A 14,248-nucleotide genomic window follows, 5' to 3' on the forward strand; every position below is an offset into this window, starting at 1 on the left:
TGTCTTTCCGTTTCTCAAATAGTCGAGGCAGTCCATATATTTCTTCATATAAAACTGACAACACGTTTCGAGGGGTCACCCCTCTTCCTCAGGTCATGGACACCTGACCTGAGGAAGAGGGGTGACCCCCTCGAAACGCATTGTCAGTTGTATATGAAGAAATAAAGACTACATTCTTTATCAAATCTGAAGCCTTCACCTGATTGACCACCAAGACAGATCCTGCGAGCGCCAGAGAAGTGTCAACCTTTGATCTGTGATCTCTCCTCTGAGCACAGAACTTGCATCTTGTGTCTGAGGAACCCACTGACTGTTGGCTGGGGTGTCAGTTGTCACTTGTGATTAAGTGGATGACTGTGTTAACCAATCGATGACGGCAGATAGGTTGCTGGTCGAGACATGACCGCTAGCTGATACCGGGAGCTCAGGCCTCTCACTGCGACTCCTGCTGCAACTCGTCCCCAGTTCGCTGCAACCTCTGTCTGACATTTTTAAAACAGCACAAATAAATCAACAGCTATTCAAGCTATTAGGCTAAGTCTCCACTTGGTTTTTTGCACTGCGTTTTTAGGGATTAAAAAAACGCCTGAAAAATCGTCATCATGCCTTTTTTCTTGCGTTTTTTCCGGCGTTTTTTTCTGGCATTTTTTTCATTTGTTTGAAAATTGCACCTTGGCGTTTTTTTTTTTTTGGTACCCAAAATTTCTTGGGTACCAACAAAAAAAAAAGGATGCAGCAGTGATGAAATTTTTTTTATTAAACGCAATGTATATATTTTATAACCCAATTTTTATTATTTTTTAATAAAGTGTGTGTTTCACTTTTTTTTTTTTTATATACATTTTTACATTTTTTTATGTAGTACTACTACTCCCAGCATGGAACAGACTGTTCCATGCTGGGAGTGATAGTACCTGTACTATAGACATATATCGTCCATAATATAGCAGAGAAGCGAGCGGGTCTATACATCGCTCGCCTCTCTGCACTATACTCCGGCCACTGATGTCAAAAGAAATGTATATTTCCCACCCAGAGCTGTGATTGGCCGGATGGTTTCAGCCAATCACAGCTCTGAGGAAAAGATGAATGAATGAGTGGCCGGCCCGGAGTATAGTGCAGAGCAGGGATGCGAGCGATGTATACAGCTGCTCCATCTCTGCTATAGACAGGACGATCACAGAGGGTGTCAGTAGTGACATCCACTGTGATGTGTCCTTAAGCAGGCACTACTACTCCCAACATGTAGCACACTCTGCTCCATGCTGGGAGCTGTAGTACCTGCATTAATAGACAGATCGCAGCGATCTGTCTATTAATGCAGGTACTACAGCTCCCAGCATGGAGCAGAGTGTGCTCCATGTTGGGAGTAGTATTACCTGCAGTTATGGAAAGATCACTGCGGGTATCACTCCTGACACCCGCTGTGATGCTCCTGTATAATGTATAGATGCAGCGGCCGCTCTCCTACGGTCCCCTGCACAGCGGTATATATACACATGCTCCTATTTCTCATAGAGAGCTGTGATTGGCTGGAACCATTTGACCAATCACAGCCCTGCGGGAAATATGAATAAGTGTAAATATACGTCAGGGCAGGGGACCATAGAAGAGCGGCCGCCGCATCTATATATTATACAGAAAGATCGCAGCGGGCGATCTGTCTATTAGTACAGGTAGTACTACTCCCATCATGGAACAGTGTGTTCCATGCTGGGAGTAGTAGTACTAACTAAAAAAAATTTAAATAATAAAGAAAAAAATTGAAAAACACACACACAATACATTTTTATAATTGTCCGCTACATTTTTATTTCCCCGCACACATAAATTGATCCCTGTTTAAAAAGTAATAGTTTTTTTTTTCAAGAATATACATTTCGTTACATACAATTTTTTCTTCACTACTGTATATTTTTGAAAAAATTAAATGTAATGGTACCCTACGAAATTTTATTAAAAACAGCTATCTACATCACTTTTTTTGGATCGCTTAAGTCCAAATAAGATTAAAAACTGCCTGCAAAAATGCCAAAGTTAAAACCCACATAACGTTTTTCTTGGCGTTTTCTCACTCCTATAGACTTCTATTGGAGCAAAATGCCACGATTTTGACAAAAAACGCCGGTTTGAGGGAACTACAGCGTTTTTTTCAAAACACCAAAGAGCGGAAAAAAACGCAGAAAAAGTGAAAAAACGCCAAAAGGATTAAAAAAACGGCAAAGTGAAAAAACGCAAAGTGGAATTCGAAATTTGCGATTTCTCATTGACTTACAGCTAACATCTGGCCGCAGCGTTTTTTGACCCAAAAAACGCCATGCGGCAGAATTGGCGTTTTTCTTTGCATTTTACAAAAAATAAAAAAACAAGTGGAGACTTAGCCTAAGGGAAAAAAGGTTGCGTTATCGGCAATGGGAAGTGTGTCAGGAAGAGTTGAGCTTCACTATGTAAAAAAAAAGTGTTCTAGTTAATTTTCCAATCCATATATAAGTATATATATATATATATATATATATATATATATATATATATATATATAGTTAACTGATAGACTGGCAAAGCAATGACAGGCGCCTTAAAGTAGCTACATTCCCCCTTCTCATGCCTACATATGATCTATAACAGCATAAATAAAAGCATTAAATAAAAGCATCACATTAGTGATAAACCTGCGGAGGACAACTTTTGATGAATCCCCCCCATTATATTTATGCACATCCACAACAAAATTAAGATTTAGAAGATTGGGAAGATTAAGAAAAACTGTCCAGTTTTAACTTAGTCTAGACAGGCTAAGAGTATGGAAGATTTTAAACAGTGTCTCAGTCTGTTTGAAAATCTTGCACATCTTTAAAACTATCTAGTCAAAATTTTAGAACATTTTTAAATTTGCTTATTTTATAGCCAATCAAAAATTGGTGCATTTTTGGTGCATGTAACCTCCATCCCTTATTATATGTCACCATGTGCACTTGCAGAGTATGGTGCAAAAACTTTTATATTTTAGTTGTTCAATTTTGTTCCTAAAATCTTAAACATATGTACCACAAACTGCACTAAAATTCTGGCACACAAACTTTTGTTTATTTTCCCTGTCATATATTCAACAATAAACATAATAAAACTGTTCACTGTTTTGAATTATTGTATTGCAAATGATACAGAAAATCAACCTATAACTCATGAAGCTAAAAAAAGACACTGTCACAAAAAAAAAAGATTGCTTTATCGTTGTATCACAATCATTGACCAAATAATTGAGAATTTATTGTTATATCACAAATTATTCAAAAACAAAAAATGAGGCAAGAAGCGTCCCTCCAGTGATCAAGTGATATGTATCCACAACCCTCTCAAGCATGCTTGAAAAAGACCGCATTGAGAGGGTTGAAACATTGCACCTTATGGATGGGTGAATAAATATTATTTTATTTTCTGTATCACTGTAGTAACGCTCCTTGTCTCATTTTTGGTTTCTTTGGATCTGGATTGCCTATGGTCAAGACTTGGGCTGGCTGAGCACCCGCTTTTTCCTTCCCTGGCTGAGAGCCAGTTACACTGTGCCACTTTAACCGCTTTTATCCTGGACTATATATATATATATATATATATATATATATATATATATATATATATCTACATATATAGAAAATACATTTTCATTTGATTTATTCCATTTCACCTAAACTAACTAACATATCATTATCATATTGGGACTTACATTGTTTGGATCATTCAGTGAATCCCCCTCAGATGAGGCTTCTTGATATATATCCTTTAACTGAGGATAATTTATAGGCTGCACAATACTGAAATCTTGTGGCTCTGGGGCTGGGGGTAAATGAGTTTGGTAACTCTGCCCCTGGGATCCTGGAGGAACCATCCTGACCTCCATGTATTTTAAGGTCCCGTCTGTGTTCAGGTACAGAGCTGGCTGATACTGATCTGTGTAGGCTTTGGATTGGGATCCACCAAGAAGACAACAACTACTGCTGTATTCATAGCTGTCCTTCCTCAGACATCTCACCAATAGTATCATGAAGGTAACAAGTGACACTAAGCTGATGGCCACCAGGGAAATGATTAAATACAGAGTCATATCTGATGGGGGTTTGGGATTTGTCGGGAAGTCACCAGATTTCGGTCTTTCCACTACAAACTCATCTGCTATACTGACAAGTACAGTCACTGTGGTGGATAATGGAGGATTCCCCTGATCACTGATAGAGATGACAAGTTGTTGCTCCATGTTCTCGGTTTCCTGTAATCCTCGTACAGTTCTCACCTCTCCTGTGTGTTTAGACACTTGAAATGATGAATAATTGATGGGGTCAATGAGAGAAAAGACCAACCAGGCATTGTGACCAGAGTCCAGATCCACTGCCGACAGTTTGGTCACCAAATATCCAGCACTTGTAGACTTTGGGATTCTCTCTTGGACAATGAGGTCTTCAGAGTGTTCTGGATACAACAGAGTGGGGGGATGGTCATTTGTATCCAGAATGAAGATAAAGACAGGAACAGTGGAAGATAACTTTGGAGAACCTGAGTCTTCTACCTTTATGGTGATCTGTAAAACTTGGATCTGCTCATAGTCAAAGGAACGCTGAGCGTATATATTCCCATCATTAGAATGAATGTAAACAAAGGAGGATACAGAGGAGCCGTCAATATGACTCTCAACTATGGAGTAAACCAGATCAGAATTAACCCCCTCATCTAGGTCAGTAGCAGATACTGTACATAGAAGAGTCCCCGGGTCACTGTTCTCCTTAATGAAAGCATTATAAGTAGACTGTGTGAACACTGGAGCATTATCATTTATATCTGACACCCTGAGGGTGACGCTTGTTTTACTATATAGAGGAGGAGACCCTAAATCGGAGGCTGTCAGCTCTATAGTGTATTGGGGGGTCTCCTCTCTATCCAGATTCCAATCTGTTACCAATGCATAGCGATTTTGATTAGTTTTTACTTTAAAAGGCACATTTGGTGATATATTTAGTTGTATTTCTCCGTTCTTTCCAAAATCCTCATCTTTTATATTAATAAATCCAACAACTGTTCCTATTGGTGCATTTTCTAAAATATTATTAGTCACTATTGAAAATGTAATTTCCGGTGAATTATCATTAACGTCCTCTACTTCTACATGAACTACACAGTTCCCCTCCAATACAGGAGATCCTTTGTCTTCGGCTTTAATCGATAATTCATAAAAATTTGAATCTTCAAAATCCACCAATCCTTTAATATAAATGTCCCCATTTTGCTCATTTAGAGAAAATATTTGTCTAGTAGATTTAGATGTGTGACCATCAAAGTAAAACTGAATTTCCCCATTTGCTCCGTCATCTTGATCTGTTGCGTTCAGTGTTAATATCACAGTATTCAATGGCAGATTCTCCCTAATACTGATCTTATATACTGACTGATTGAAGACTGGAGGATTATCGTTAATATCTAATACAACTATTGTTATTCTGCAGGTCCCTGATCTGGCTGGTTCTCCTACATCTATAGCTGTGAGAATCAGGTTATGTTCTGCTTTTTCTTCTCTATCTAAAACCTTCTCTAGTATCAGCTGAGGGATGAGCGTTCCATCCTTACGATTCTTCAAAGACAATGAGAAATAAGGATTTGTATTCAATGTATACTGTCTGACACCATTCACACCAACATCTAAATCCTCAGCAATCTCTAATGCAAATCGAGCACCAGGACTTGCTAGTAATTCTGTTATTTTAATAATATGATCATTAGATGAGAATGTGGGAGAATTATCATTAATATCCAGAATCTCTATTTCTAGAGTAAAAAGCTCCACAGGATTCTCAGCCACAACCTCTAACTGCAGTAAACAGCGAGGACTAGATCCACACAGGCTCTCCCTATCATTCCTCTCCTCCACAACCAACCCTCCATTCCCCTGATTTACACTGAAATATTTTTGGTATTTCTCAGATCTCAGATGTATCCTGCGCTGAGAGATCTCTGCACGTTTTATCCCCAGATCCTGAGCTACATTTCCTACCAATGTCCCCGGCTCAGACTCCTCAACAATAGAATAACGCAGCTGCCCAGAGACCCAGCCCCAACTACAAAGGAGAAAGGAGCAGACTACTTGCCATTTCCAGCACTGACAAAAGCCTCTGATGTCCATATCTTAGGTGATTGTCTTGATATTTGATGTCATGTAGATCCAGTGTAATCCAATATACATGAGGGTCATGTATTCACAGTTCTACCCCAGGAAAAATTAGTAAATCCAAGGAGAAATAACATCCACAGGGCTCTCATCGGAGCAGCAGCTCTTCTTTGTTTGAGAGAAACGATGGGAGGGTGAATCACTGAGCCAGGGGGAGGAGAGCGCTCAGCTGACATGAGCACATTCTATAGTATAGTAAAGGACTGGACAAGTCTACCCTCTAGTGGCCAATAGTGATAGATAGTGAATAATGCCACAAATACACTATATATTATTGTTATGTTCAACAATAATATTTTTTATATACAAGATGGTAAAATAATAGATAAGATAAGAAAGATAGACATTGATTTAATGAGTATTACCAATCTTATGATCAATTATCATTTTAATATGGAAACCTTTTTATGTTTTAAAGTGTTTTAAAAATAATAACACTAATATACATTATATGTAGGTTTTTGCTGAAATCAAAATTAAATACACCCATACGATACTTCTCCCTCCCCCTGTCAACTCTCCTGTTTTGTACACAACATTACCATAATGTTATTATCATAAATATTTAATGTTGTCAAGACAGTAAAAACAGGACAGCGCGTTTCGGCGCTCGCTGGCGCCTTCCTCAGGTCCACAATTATAACTACAGAAGAAACATATACATAGAATATCAAAAATTCATCAATGGAAACTCAAACCATCTGGTAGAGAGAGTACAAAACAAATAAAAAATAAATAGTTAATAGAGGTGATCAGGATGATTGTGGTCTAAAAGCAGTGAGATGATAAGTAAGACAGCAGGTAAAACCACTTGTAACATATAATAAAATAAAAATAAAAACGATACACATATAAAAAAAAGGGGAAGGGGGGAGCCTATGAGAGAGGGATTTTTGATCTGTCCCCTCAGAAAGGCAGGTGACCCCACTTTGTGCAAAGTAGCCAGCTTGAGTGAGTTTTTTTTTAGAGGGACTTCGGTGGCTATGCAATGAACAGGCAGGGCCAGAGCTGCTGGGACCGGGCATATGATAGGTTGGGCCTGCGACTGGTTGCAGGCATGTGGCTGGGGAACAGAGTTCCCCAGAACGCTGCAGGATGGTGGGTGGGAGAGAGATAAATGTATACTTACATTTGTGTAGTCCTAGCCGGAGTTCCTGCGGGCGGGCTCGTGAGTACGGAGCATTGGCGCTCCATTTTATGCATGAGCGCCGCCAATAGCAGCGCACTTCCGGTATCGCGTGATCACTTCCGGTCATGCGCAATAGACAGCGGGATCGCCTGAGTCGCCGCGGGAGTGCGGCAGGCGCATATGGCAATGGATGGGGACCTCGGAGGGTGTGGAAAAGATGTATTATTCTAAAATAAAATGAATTATTCTAAAATAAAATGGATGTATAAATGGAAGATCTGGTTTGACTGGATTAAGTGGGTTGGGTCCTGGGGGTGGGGGGGGGGAAAGGTGTCTGGTGAGGGGAGGATGGGGCTGGGAAAGGGTGGAGGGTGGAAGGGGGGGGGAAACGGATGGGGGTAGAGGGATGGGGGGGATGGGAAGAAGACAGGAGTATGTGGGGGGGAAGGGGGAGGGGTGTGGGGGGCAAGGATGGGATGGATGATGTGACTCGCAGATGGGTGAGGGGTGGAGGGGGGGGATGTGGGTAGGGCGGGGGGGAATGGGAAAGGGAGGGGAGGCCAAGAGGTGGACCACACAAAAAAATTACCCATCGACACTACTGAAAAACGCATTCCTCTCCAACTTGGCAACTGAACAAACCACCCTTCTACCATCAGACACACTCATGCAGAAAGAAAAAATAGAAACCAACAATTATGGCTTCAACTTCATCACGACATATACCCAAGAACACAAACAGATCAAAAAAATCTTTGATAGACATTGGAACATTCTCTTAACAGATCCTATCCTAAAGAACCTCATCCCCAAAAAACCCGGTTTGACCTTCCGTAGGGGACAAACCATCAAAAACATACTCGCTCCGAGCCGTCTAAGAAAAGAGAAAAAGAAAGAGTCACAGACCCTCACCCCGGGATCCTACAGATGTGGCAACAGAGGATGCCTCTGTTGCCAAACCATCCTACACGGAAGACAATCTTTCACCTCAAAAAATATCACCACAACATTCAGAATACAATCACATATGGACTGCGGGTCCACATTTCTCATTTATCTAATTGATTGTGTGTGTGGCACATACTACATCGGCAGGACCACCCAGACCCTAAGAAAACGTCTCAACGGCCACAGACACAACTGCCAAATAGGATACCTCAAACACAGTGTGTCAAGACATATCCTGGAAGATCACAACAAGGACCTTTCGTGTTTAATGATTACACCCATCGAGCACATCTCTGCAGAATTGGGCAACAGACAAGCAGCCCTGAACAAACGGGAAGCGTATTGGATCTATAAATTAAAATGCTTGATGCCAGACGGTTTAAATGAATGTATAGAGCTTTGAACCATGTCTCTACTTCCCCCCCTCTGGCTCCACCCCCCCCCCCCCCCCCACCCTCCCTGTCCCTTCACCTCCCCTCTCTCTTCCTCGCCCCTTCCCCCTGTCCCCTCCCTTTTCCCCCAGGATCCACCTCTTGGCCTCCCCTCCCTTTCCCATCCCCCCCGCCCCTCTCCACTCCCTTCCCCCCCCTTTCCCCCCCCTTTTCCTCCCCCCCTTCCCTTGGTCCACCTCTTGGCCTCCCCTCCCTTTCCCATCCCCCCCCGCCCTTCCCACATCCCCCCCCAAACACTCCCTTCCGTCGTCACACACTTCCCCTCCACCCCTCACCCATCTGCGAGTCACATCATCCATCCCTTCTTTGCCCCCCACACCCCTCCCCCTTCCCCCCCACATACTCCTGTCTTCTTCCCATCCCCCCCATCCCCCCACCCCCATCTGTTTCCCCCCCTTCCACCCTCCACCCTTTCCCAGCCCCATCCTCCCCTCACCAGACACCTCCCCCCCCTCACCCCCAGGACCCAACCCACTTAATCCAGTCAAACCAGATCTTCCATTTATACATCCATTTTATTTTAGAATAATTCATTTTATTTTAGAATAATACATCTTTTCCACACCCTCCGAGGTCCCCATCCATTGCCATATGCGCCTGCCGCACTCCCGCGGCGACTCAGGCGATCCCGCTGTCTATTGCGCATGACCGGAAGTGATCACGCGATACCGGAAGTGCGCTGCTATAAAATGGAGCGCCAATGCTCTGTACTCACGAGCCCGCCCGCAGGAACTCCGGCTAGGACTACACAAATGTAAGTACACATTTATCTCTCTCCCACTCACCATCCCGCGGCGTTCTGGGGAACTCTGTTCCCCAGCCACATGCCTGTAACCAGTCGCAGGCCCAACCTATCATATACCCGGTCCCAGCAGCTCTGGACCTGCCTGTTCATTGCATAGCCACCGAAGACCCTCTCAAAAAATCCCACTCAAGCTGGCTACTTTGCACAAAGTGGGGTCACCTGCCTTTCTGAGGGGACAGATCAAAAATCCCTCTCTCATAGGCTCCCCCTTTCCCTTTTTTTTATATGTGTGTCATTTTTATTTTTATTTTTATTTTATTATATATTACAAGTGGTTTTACCTGCTGTCTTACTTATCATCTCAATGCTTTTAGACCACAATCATCCTGATCACCTCTATTTACTATTTATTTTTTATTTGTTTTGTACTCTCTCAACCAGATGGTTTGAGTTTCCATTGATGTATTTTTGATATTCTATGTATATGTTTCTTCTGTAGTTATAATTGTGGACCTGAGGAAGGCGCCAGCGAGTGCCGAAATGCGTTGTCCTGTTTTTACTGTCTTGACTTCTTTTTTCAATAAAAGTTAGTCCTGCATAAGTGCTGGCTCATACCGTTTCTTGACTTCAACCATCGCCATCTGACAGTAGCGCTCTCAACATACCCCCCATTTTTACTCCTCCCACTTTGCATCTCTGGCTATTATGTAATCTATTGGACCAGGCATTGTTTACTAGTGGAATGTGGATGTGTTAGGCTGGCATAGTTGTGATGCCTTTGACGGATTATGAAAATGATTAGTCTTGGCATTCCGGCCTTTGATAGGGTTTGCGGCATCTCTATGAAATCACTAATAGAGGCTTTAAAAGACCAAAAAGTGCATTTTTTGTACAGCCATCACCCCAGACCTCTGAGGAAGCTCTATGGAGCACAACATGTCAAGGGGGCTAGTTGGTGTTTTAATAATTGTTGCTAGAGGGGGAGGTGCATTTCAAATGTGGTAACAACATTTATATCCAGTGCACTTGTCATAGGTGCTACACACATGTTTATACATAATACTCTGGCAATAAAGGTGTTTTTAACATTGCTCCTCATATATTGTTATTTCCTTTTAACCCCTTGGGGACTCAGGGTTTTTCCATTTTTGCACTTTTGTTTTTTCCTCTTCACCTTTTAAAAATCAGAACCCGTTCAATTTTGCACCTACAGACCCAAATGATGGCTTTTTTTTTGCACCACCAATTCTAGTTTGTAATGACATCAGTCATTTTACCCAAAATCTACGGTGAAACAAAAAAAAAACATTGTGCGGCAAAATTGAAGGAAAAACACCCTTTTGTATCTTTTGGGGACTTTCATTTCTATGCAGTGCATTTTTCGGTAAAAATGACACCTTCTCTTTATTCTGTATGTCCAATGATACCCGGTTAAAATGATACCCTACTTATATAGGTTTGATTTTGTATTACTTCTGAAAAAAATCATAACTACATGCAGGAAAATGTATACATTTAAAATTGTCCTCTTCTGACCCCTATAACTTTTTAATTTTTCTACGTACGGGCCAGTATTAGGACTCATTTCTTGCGCCGCGATCTGAAGTTTTTAGCGGTACCATTTTTGTTTTGTTCAGACTTTTTGATCGCTCTTTATTCATTTTTTTATGGTATATAAAGTGACCAAAAACACGCTATTTTGGACTTTGGAATTTGTTTGCGCATACGCCATTGACTGTGCCGTTTAATTAAGAATATATTTTTATAGTTTGGACATTTACACACGTGGCGATACCACATATGTTTATATTTTTTTTTATTTACATGTTTTTTTTTTCAATGGGAAAAGGGGTAGATTTGAACTTTTATTAGGGAAGGGGTAAAATCACATTTATTAACTCTTTTTTTTTAACACCTTTTTTTCATGCAATGTTATAGCCCCCCATAGGGGGCTATAACATGCATACATTGAATGCCATCACTGTTCAATGCAAAGCCATAGCATTGCATTGATCAGTGTTATCGGCGGTCAATTGCTCAACCCTGAATCTCAGGCTTAGAGCAATCAATCGCCGTTTGGATGCGCCGGAGGCAGGTAACGTAAACCCACTGCTCATGTCCTAGCTGATCGGAACACCGCGGTTGCTTTTTTTTACAGTTTAGATGTGGCAATCAATTTTGAACGCTGGGTCTAAAAGGTTTATAGCGTGCGTCACCGCGATCAGTGACGCGCACCATTAGCCCCAGGTCCTGGCTACTGTTAGACAGCGGGACCGACCCTATATGACCCGTATATCGCAGGAGCAGGACTCAGGACCTACAGGTATGGCCTGAGTCCCCAAGAGGTTAATCTGTATACAAAGACAAAAGACCAAATGTATGTTTTGGTTGAGGGTTATAAGGAGGGCTTTTGTGCCCCTTGAGCATTTGTGTTTTCGGGAAATTGAAAAGATTTACACAATGCATTTTACGGTATAACTGACATGTAATATTCATTCTTTGGGTCAAAGCGATTAAAACGACACCAATGGTTACATGCTTTTCTACTATTGTTTTGCTTCTAAAATAAGGGAAACATTTTAAACAAAATAAGTGTGTTTAATATGGCCACATTCTGATCACTTATAAGTTTCTTATATTTCCATATTCACAGTTTTATAAGGGGGTTAATTCTTTGCACTGTGATCTGTAGTTTTTATCAGTACCACTTTTGAGTATATGTGACTTTTTTACACTCCGGCCTTCATCTTGACTCATCAGACCCAATTGATTGTGCCACGGGTGGTCCGATCAATTCCTCAAAGACCCCATAATACTTAAAGCATGATCACTGATGTCTGCTGTTAGCGGCCCAACCCCAGCTTCTGAAAGCAGCTGGGACCCACGATCTATAAAGCAAGTGCTGCTTCTGAACTTGCTTCATTGTCAAGTAGAGACTCTGGACACACATGTACATCCTGGTGTGCAAAGTACCAGACAGCCAGGGCATACAGGTACAGCCTATGTCGTCTACGGAATGACAACTACTAGTTTTTTTTAATAGGCTCTTTCTCCTTTTACATCTACACCTATTAGTTACCAAGCTATGAAGCAAGTAGGTTGCTGGTACTCTGAAGTTATACATCAAGAACAATGTAAAAGAAAGATATTGTAAAGAAAACCATATCTAAGAAAATAACACAAAAGGAGAACAAAATAAACAAAAATATTCAATCGATGGTTAAACAAAATCTTCAGGAAAAAAAATAAAACATTTGAGATTTTTTTTTACTGCATGATATTTTACTGTATAATTCTAAAATTTACTATGATGTTTCATGGTTACTTGTCACATCTTTATTATTAGTGCTTAATGCTATTGTTTGCCCTTGATCACTATATTCACCAGCAAGTTAGCCCACTCTTTACAGCCTTGTAAATGGGATGATCATGAGAATAAGTACATTTTCCTGCAAGGTCGTGCGCCAAAACCTTTGCTGTCGTGCAACAGACTTTATTCACAACTCATTTTTACTACACTTTACTTTTAGTGTATTGTGCTACATAAAATACCTTACAATTTTTGTCCACACTGTTTAAGTCCAAAGCTAGAACATGTAAAACAACAATAATGCAACCTATTGTTGTTGTTTTATATGTTCTATCTGTATTTTTTCCTATAATAAAAGACAACTGAGATTTTATGCATGTGATTTATATGGTTTCATAGCCTGTATCATCATACTGAATTGCAGGATCGGGCTACTATCCACAAGGGCAAAAAAAAAGTTAACAAAGGTCATTTAACCCCTGCCCTAATAAAAGTTTGAATCACCCCCCTTTTCCTATAAAAAAAAACTGTGTAAATAAAAATAGAAATAAACATATGTGGTATCGCAGCATGCGGAAATGTCCGAAGTATAAAAATATATAGTTAATTAAACCACACAGTCAATGGCGTATGTGCAAAAAAATTCCAAAGTCCAAAATAGCGTATTCTTGGTCACTTTTTAGATCATGAAAAAATAAATAAAAAGCGATCAAAAGTCCTATCAATACAAAAATGGTACCGCTAAAAACTTCAGAACACGGCGCAAAAAATGAGTCCTCATACCGGCCCATAAGCTGAAAAATAAAAAAGTTAGAGGGGTTAGAAGATGAGAATTTTTAACATATACATTTTTCTGCATGTAGTTATGATTTATTTCCGAAGTACGACAATATCCAACCTATATAAGTAGGGTATCATTTTAACCGTATGGACCTACAGAATAAATATAAGGTGTCATTTTTACCGAAAAATGCACTGCGTAGAAACGGAAGCCCCCAAAATGTACAAAATGACATTTTTTCTTCAATTTTGTCGCACAATAAATTTTTTTTCTGTTTTGGCATAGATTATTGGGTAAAATGACTAATGTCACTGGAAATAAGAATTGGTGGCGCAAAAAATAAGCCATCATATGGAATTTTATGTGCAAAATTGAAAGCTTTATGATTTTTAGAAGGTGATGAGAAAAAAATGAAAATGCAAAAGCAGAAAAACCCTGCGTCCTTAAAGGGGTACTCCGCCCCTAGACATCTTATCCCCTATCCAAAGGATAGGGGATAAGATGTCAGTACGCCGCGGTCCCGATGCTGGGGCCCCTGGGATCCCCGCTGCGGCACTGCGCTATCATTGCAGTACAGAGCGAATTCGCTCTGTGCGTAATGACGGGCGATACGGGGGATGGAGCAGCGTGACGTCATGGCGCCGCCCCTCGTGACATTACGGCCTGTCCCCTTAA

At 40.8% G+C, this 14,248-nt stretch overlaps 2 protein-coding genes across 35 annotated transcripts in view; both read right to left on the reverse strand.

The window, feature by feature from the left end:
• The window catches only part of LOC130267390 (protocadherin gamma-C5-like), a 571,493-nt gene that overhangs the window by 205,208 nt on the left and 352,037 nt on the right, over nucleotides 1-14,248 (reverse strand). The gene's annotated exons all lie outside the window — the stretch shown is intronic.
• On the reverse strand, nucleotides 3,692-6,267 carry LOC130366642 (protocadherin gamma-C5-like). The gene has a single exon (XM_056568962.1). It carries the CDS (start codon nucleotides 6,161-6,163, stop codon nucleotides 3,692-3,694), a length of 2,472 nt encoding a protein of 823 aa, XP_056424937.1. The 5' UTR covers nucleotides 6,164-6,267.

This window comes from Hyla sarda, chromosome 4, assembly GCF_029499605.1.
Source record: "Hyla sarda isolate aHylSar1 chromosome 4, aHylSar1.hap1, whole genome shotgun sequence".
NCBI classification, from domain to species: Eukaryota; Metazoa; Chordata; class Amphibia; order Anura; family Hylidae; genus Hyla; species Hyla sarda.

What these genes read in the sequence shown, in the direction of transcription:
- LOC130366642 (XM_056568962.1), bottom strand. Translation starts at nt 6,163, where the DNA reads ATGGACATCAGAGGCTTTTGTCAGTGCTGGAAATGGCAAGTAGTCTGC.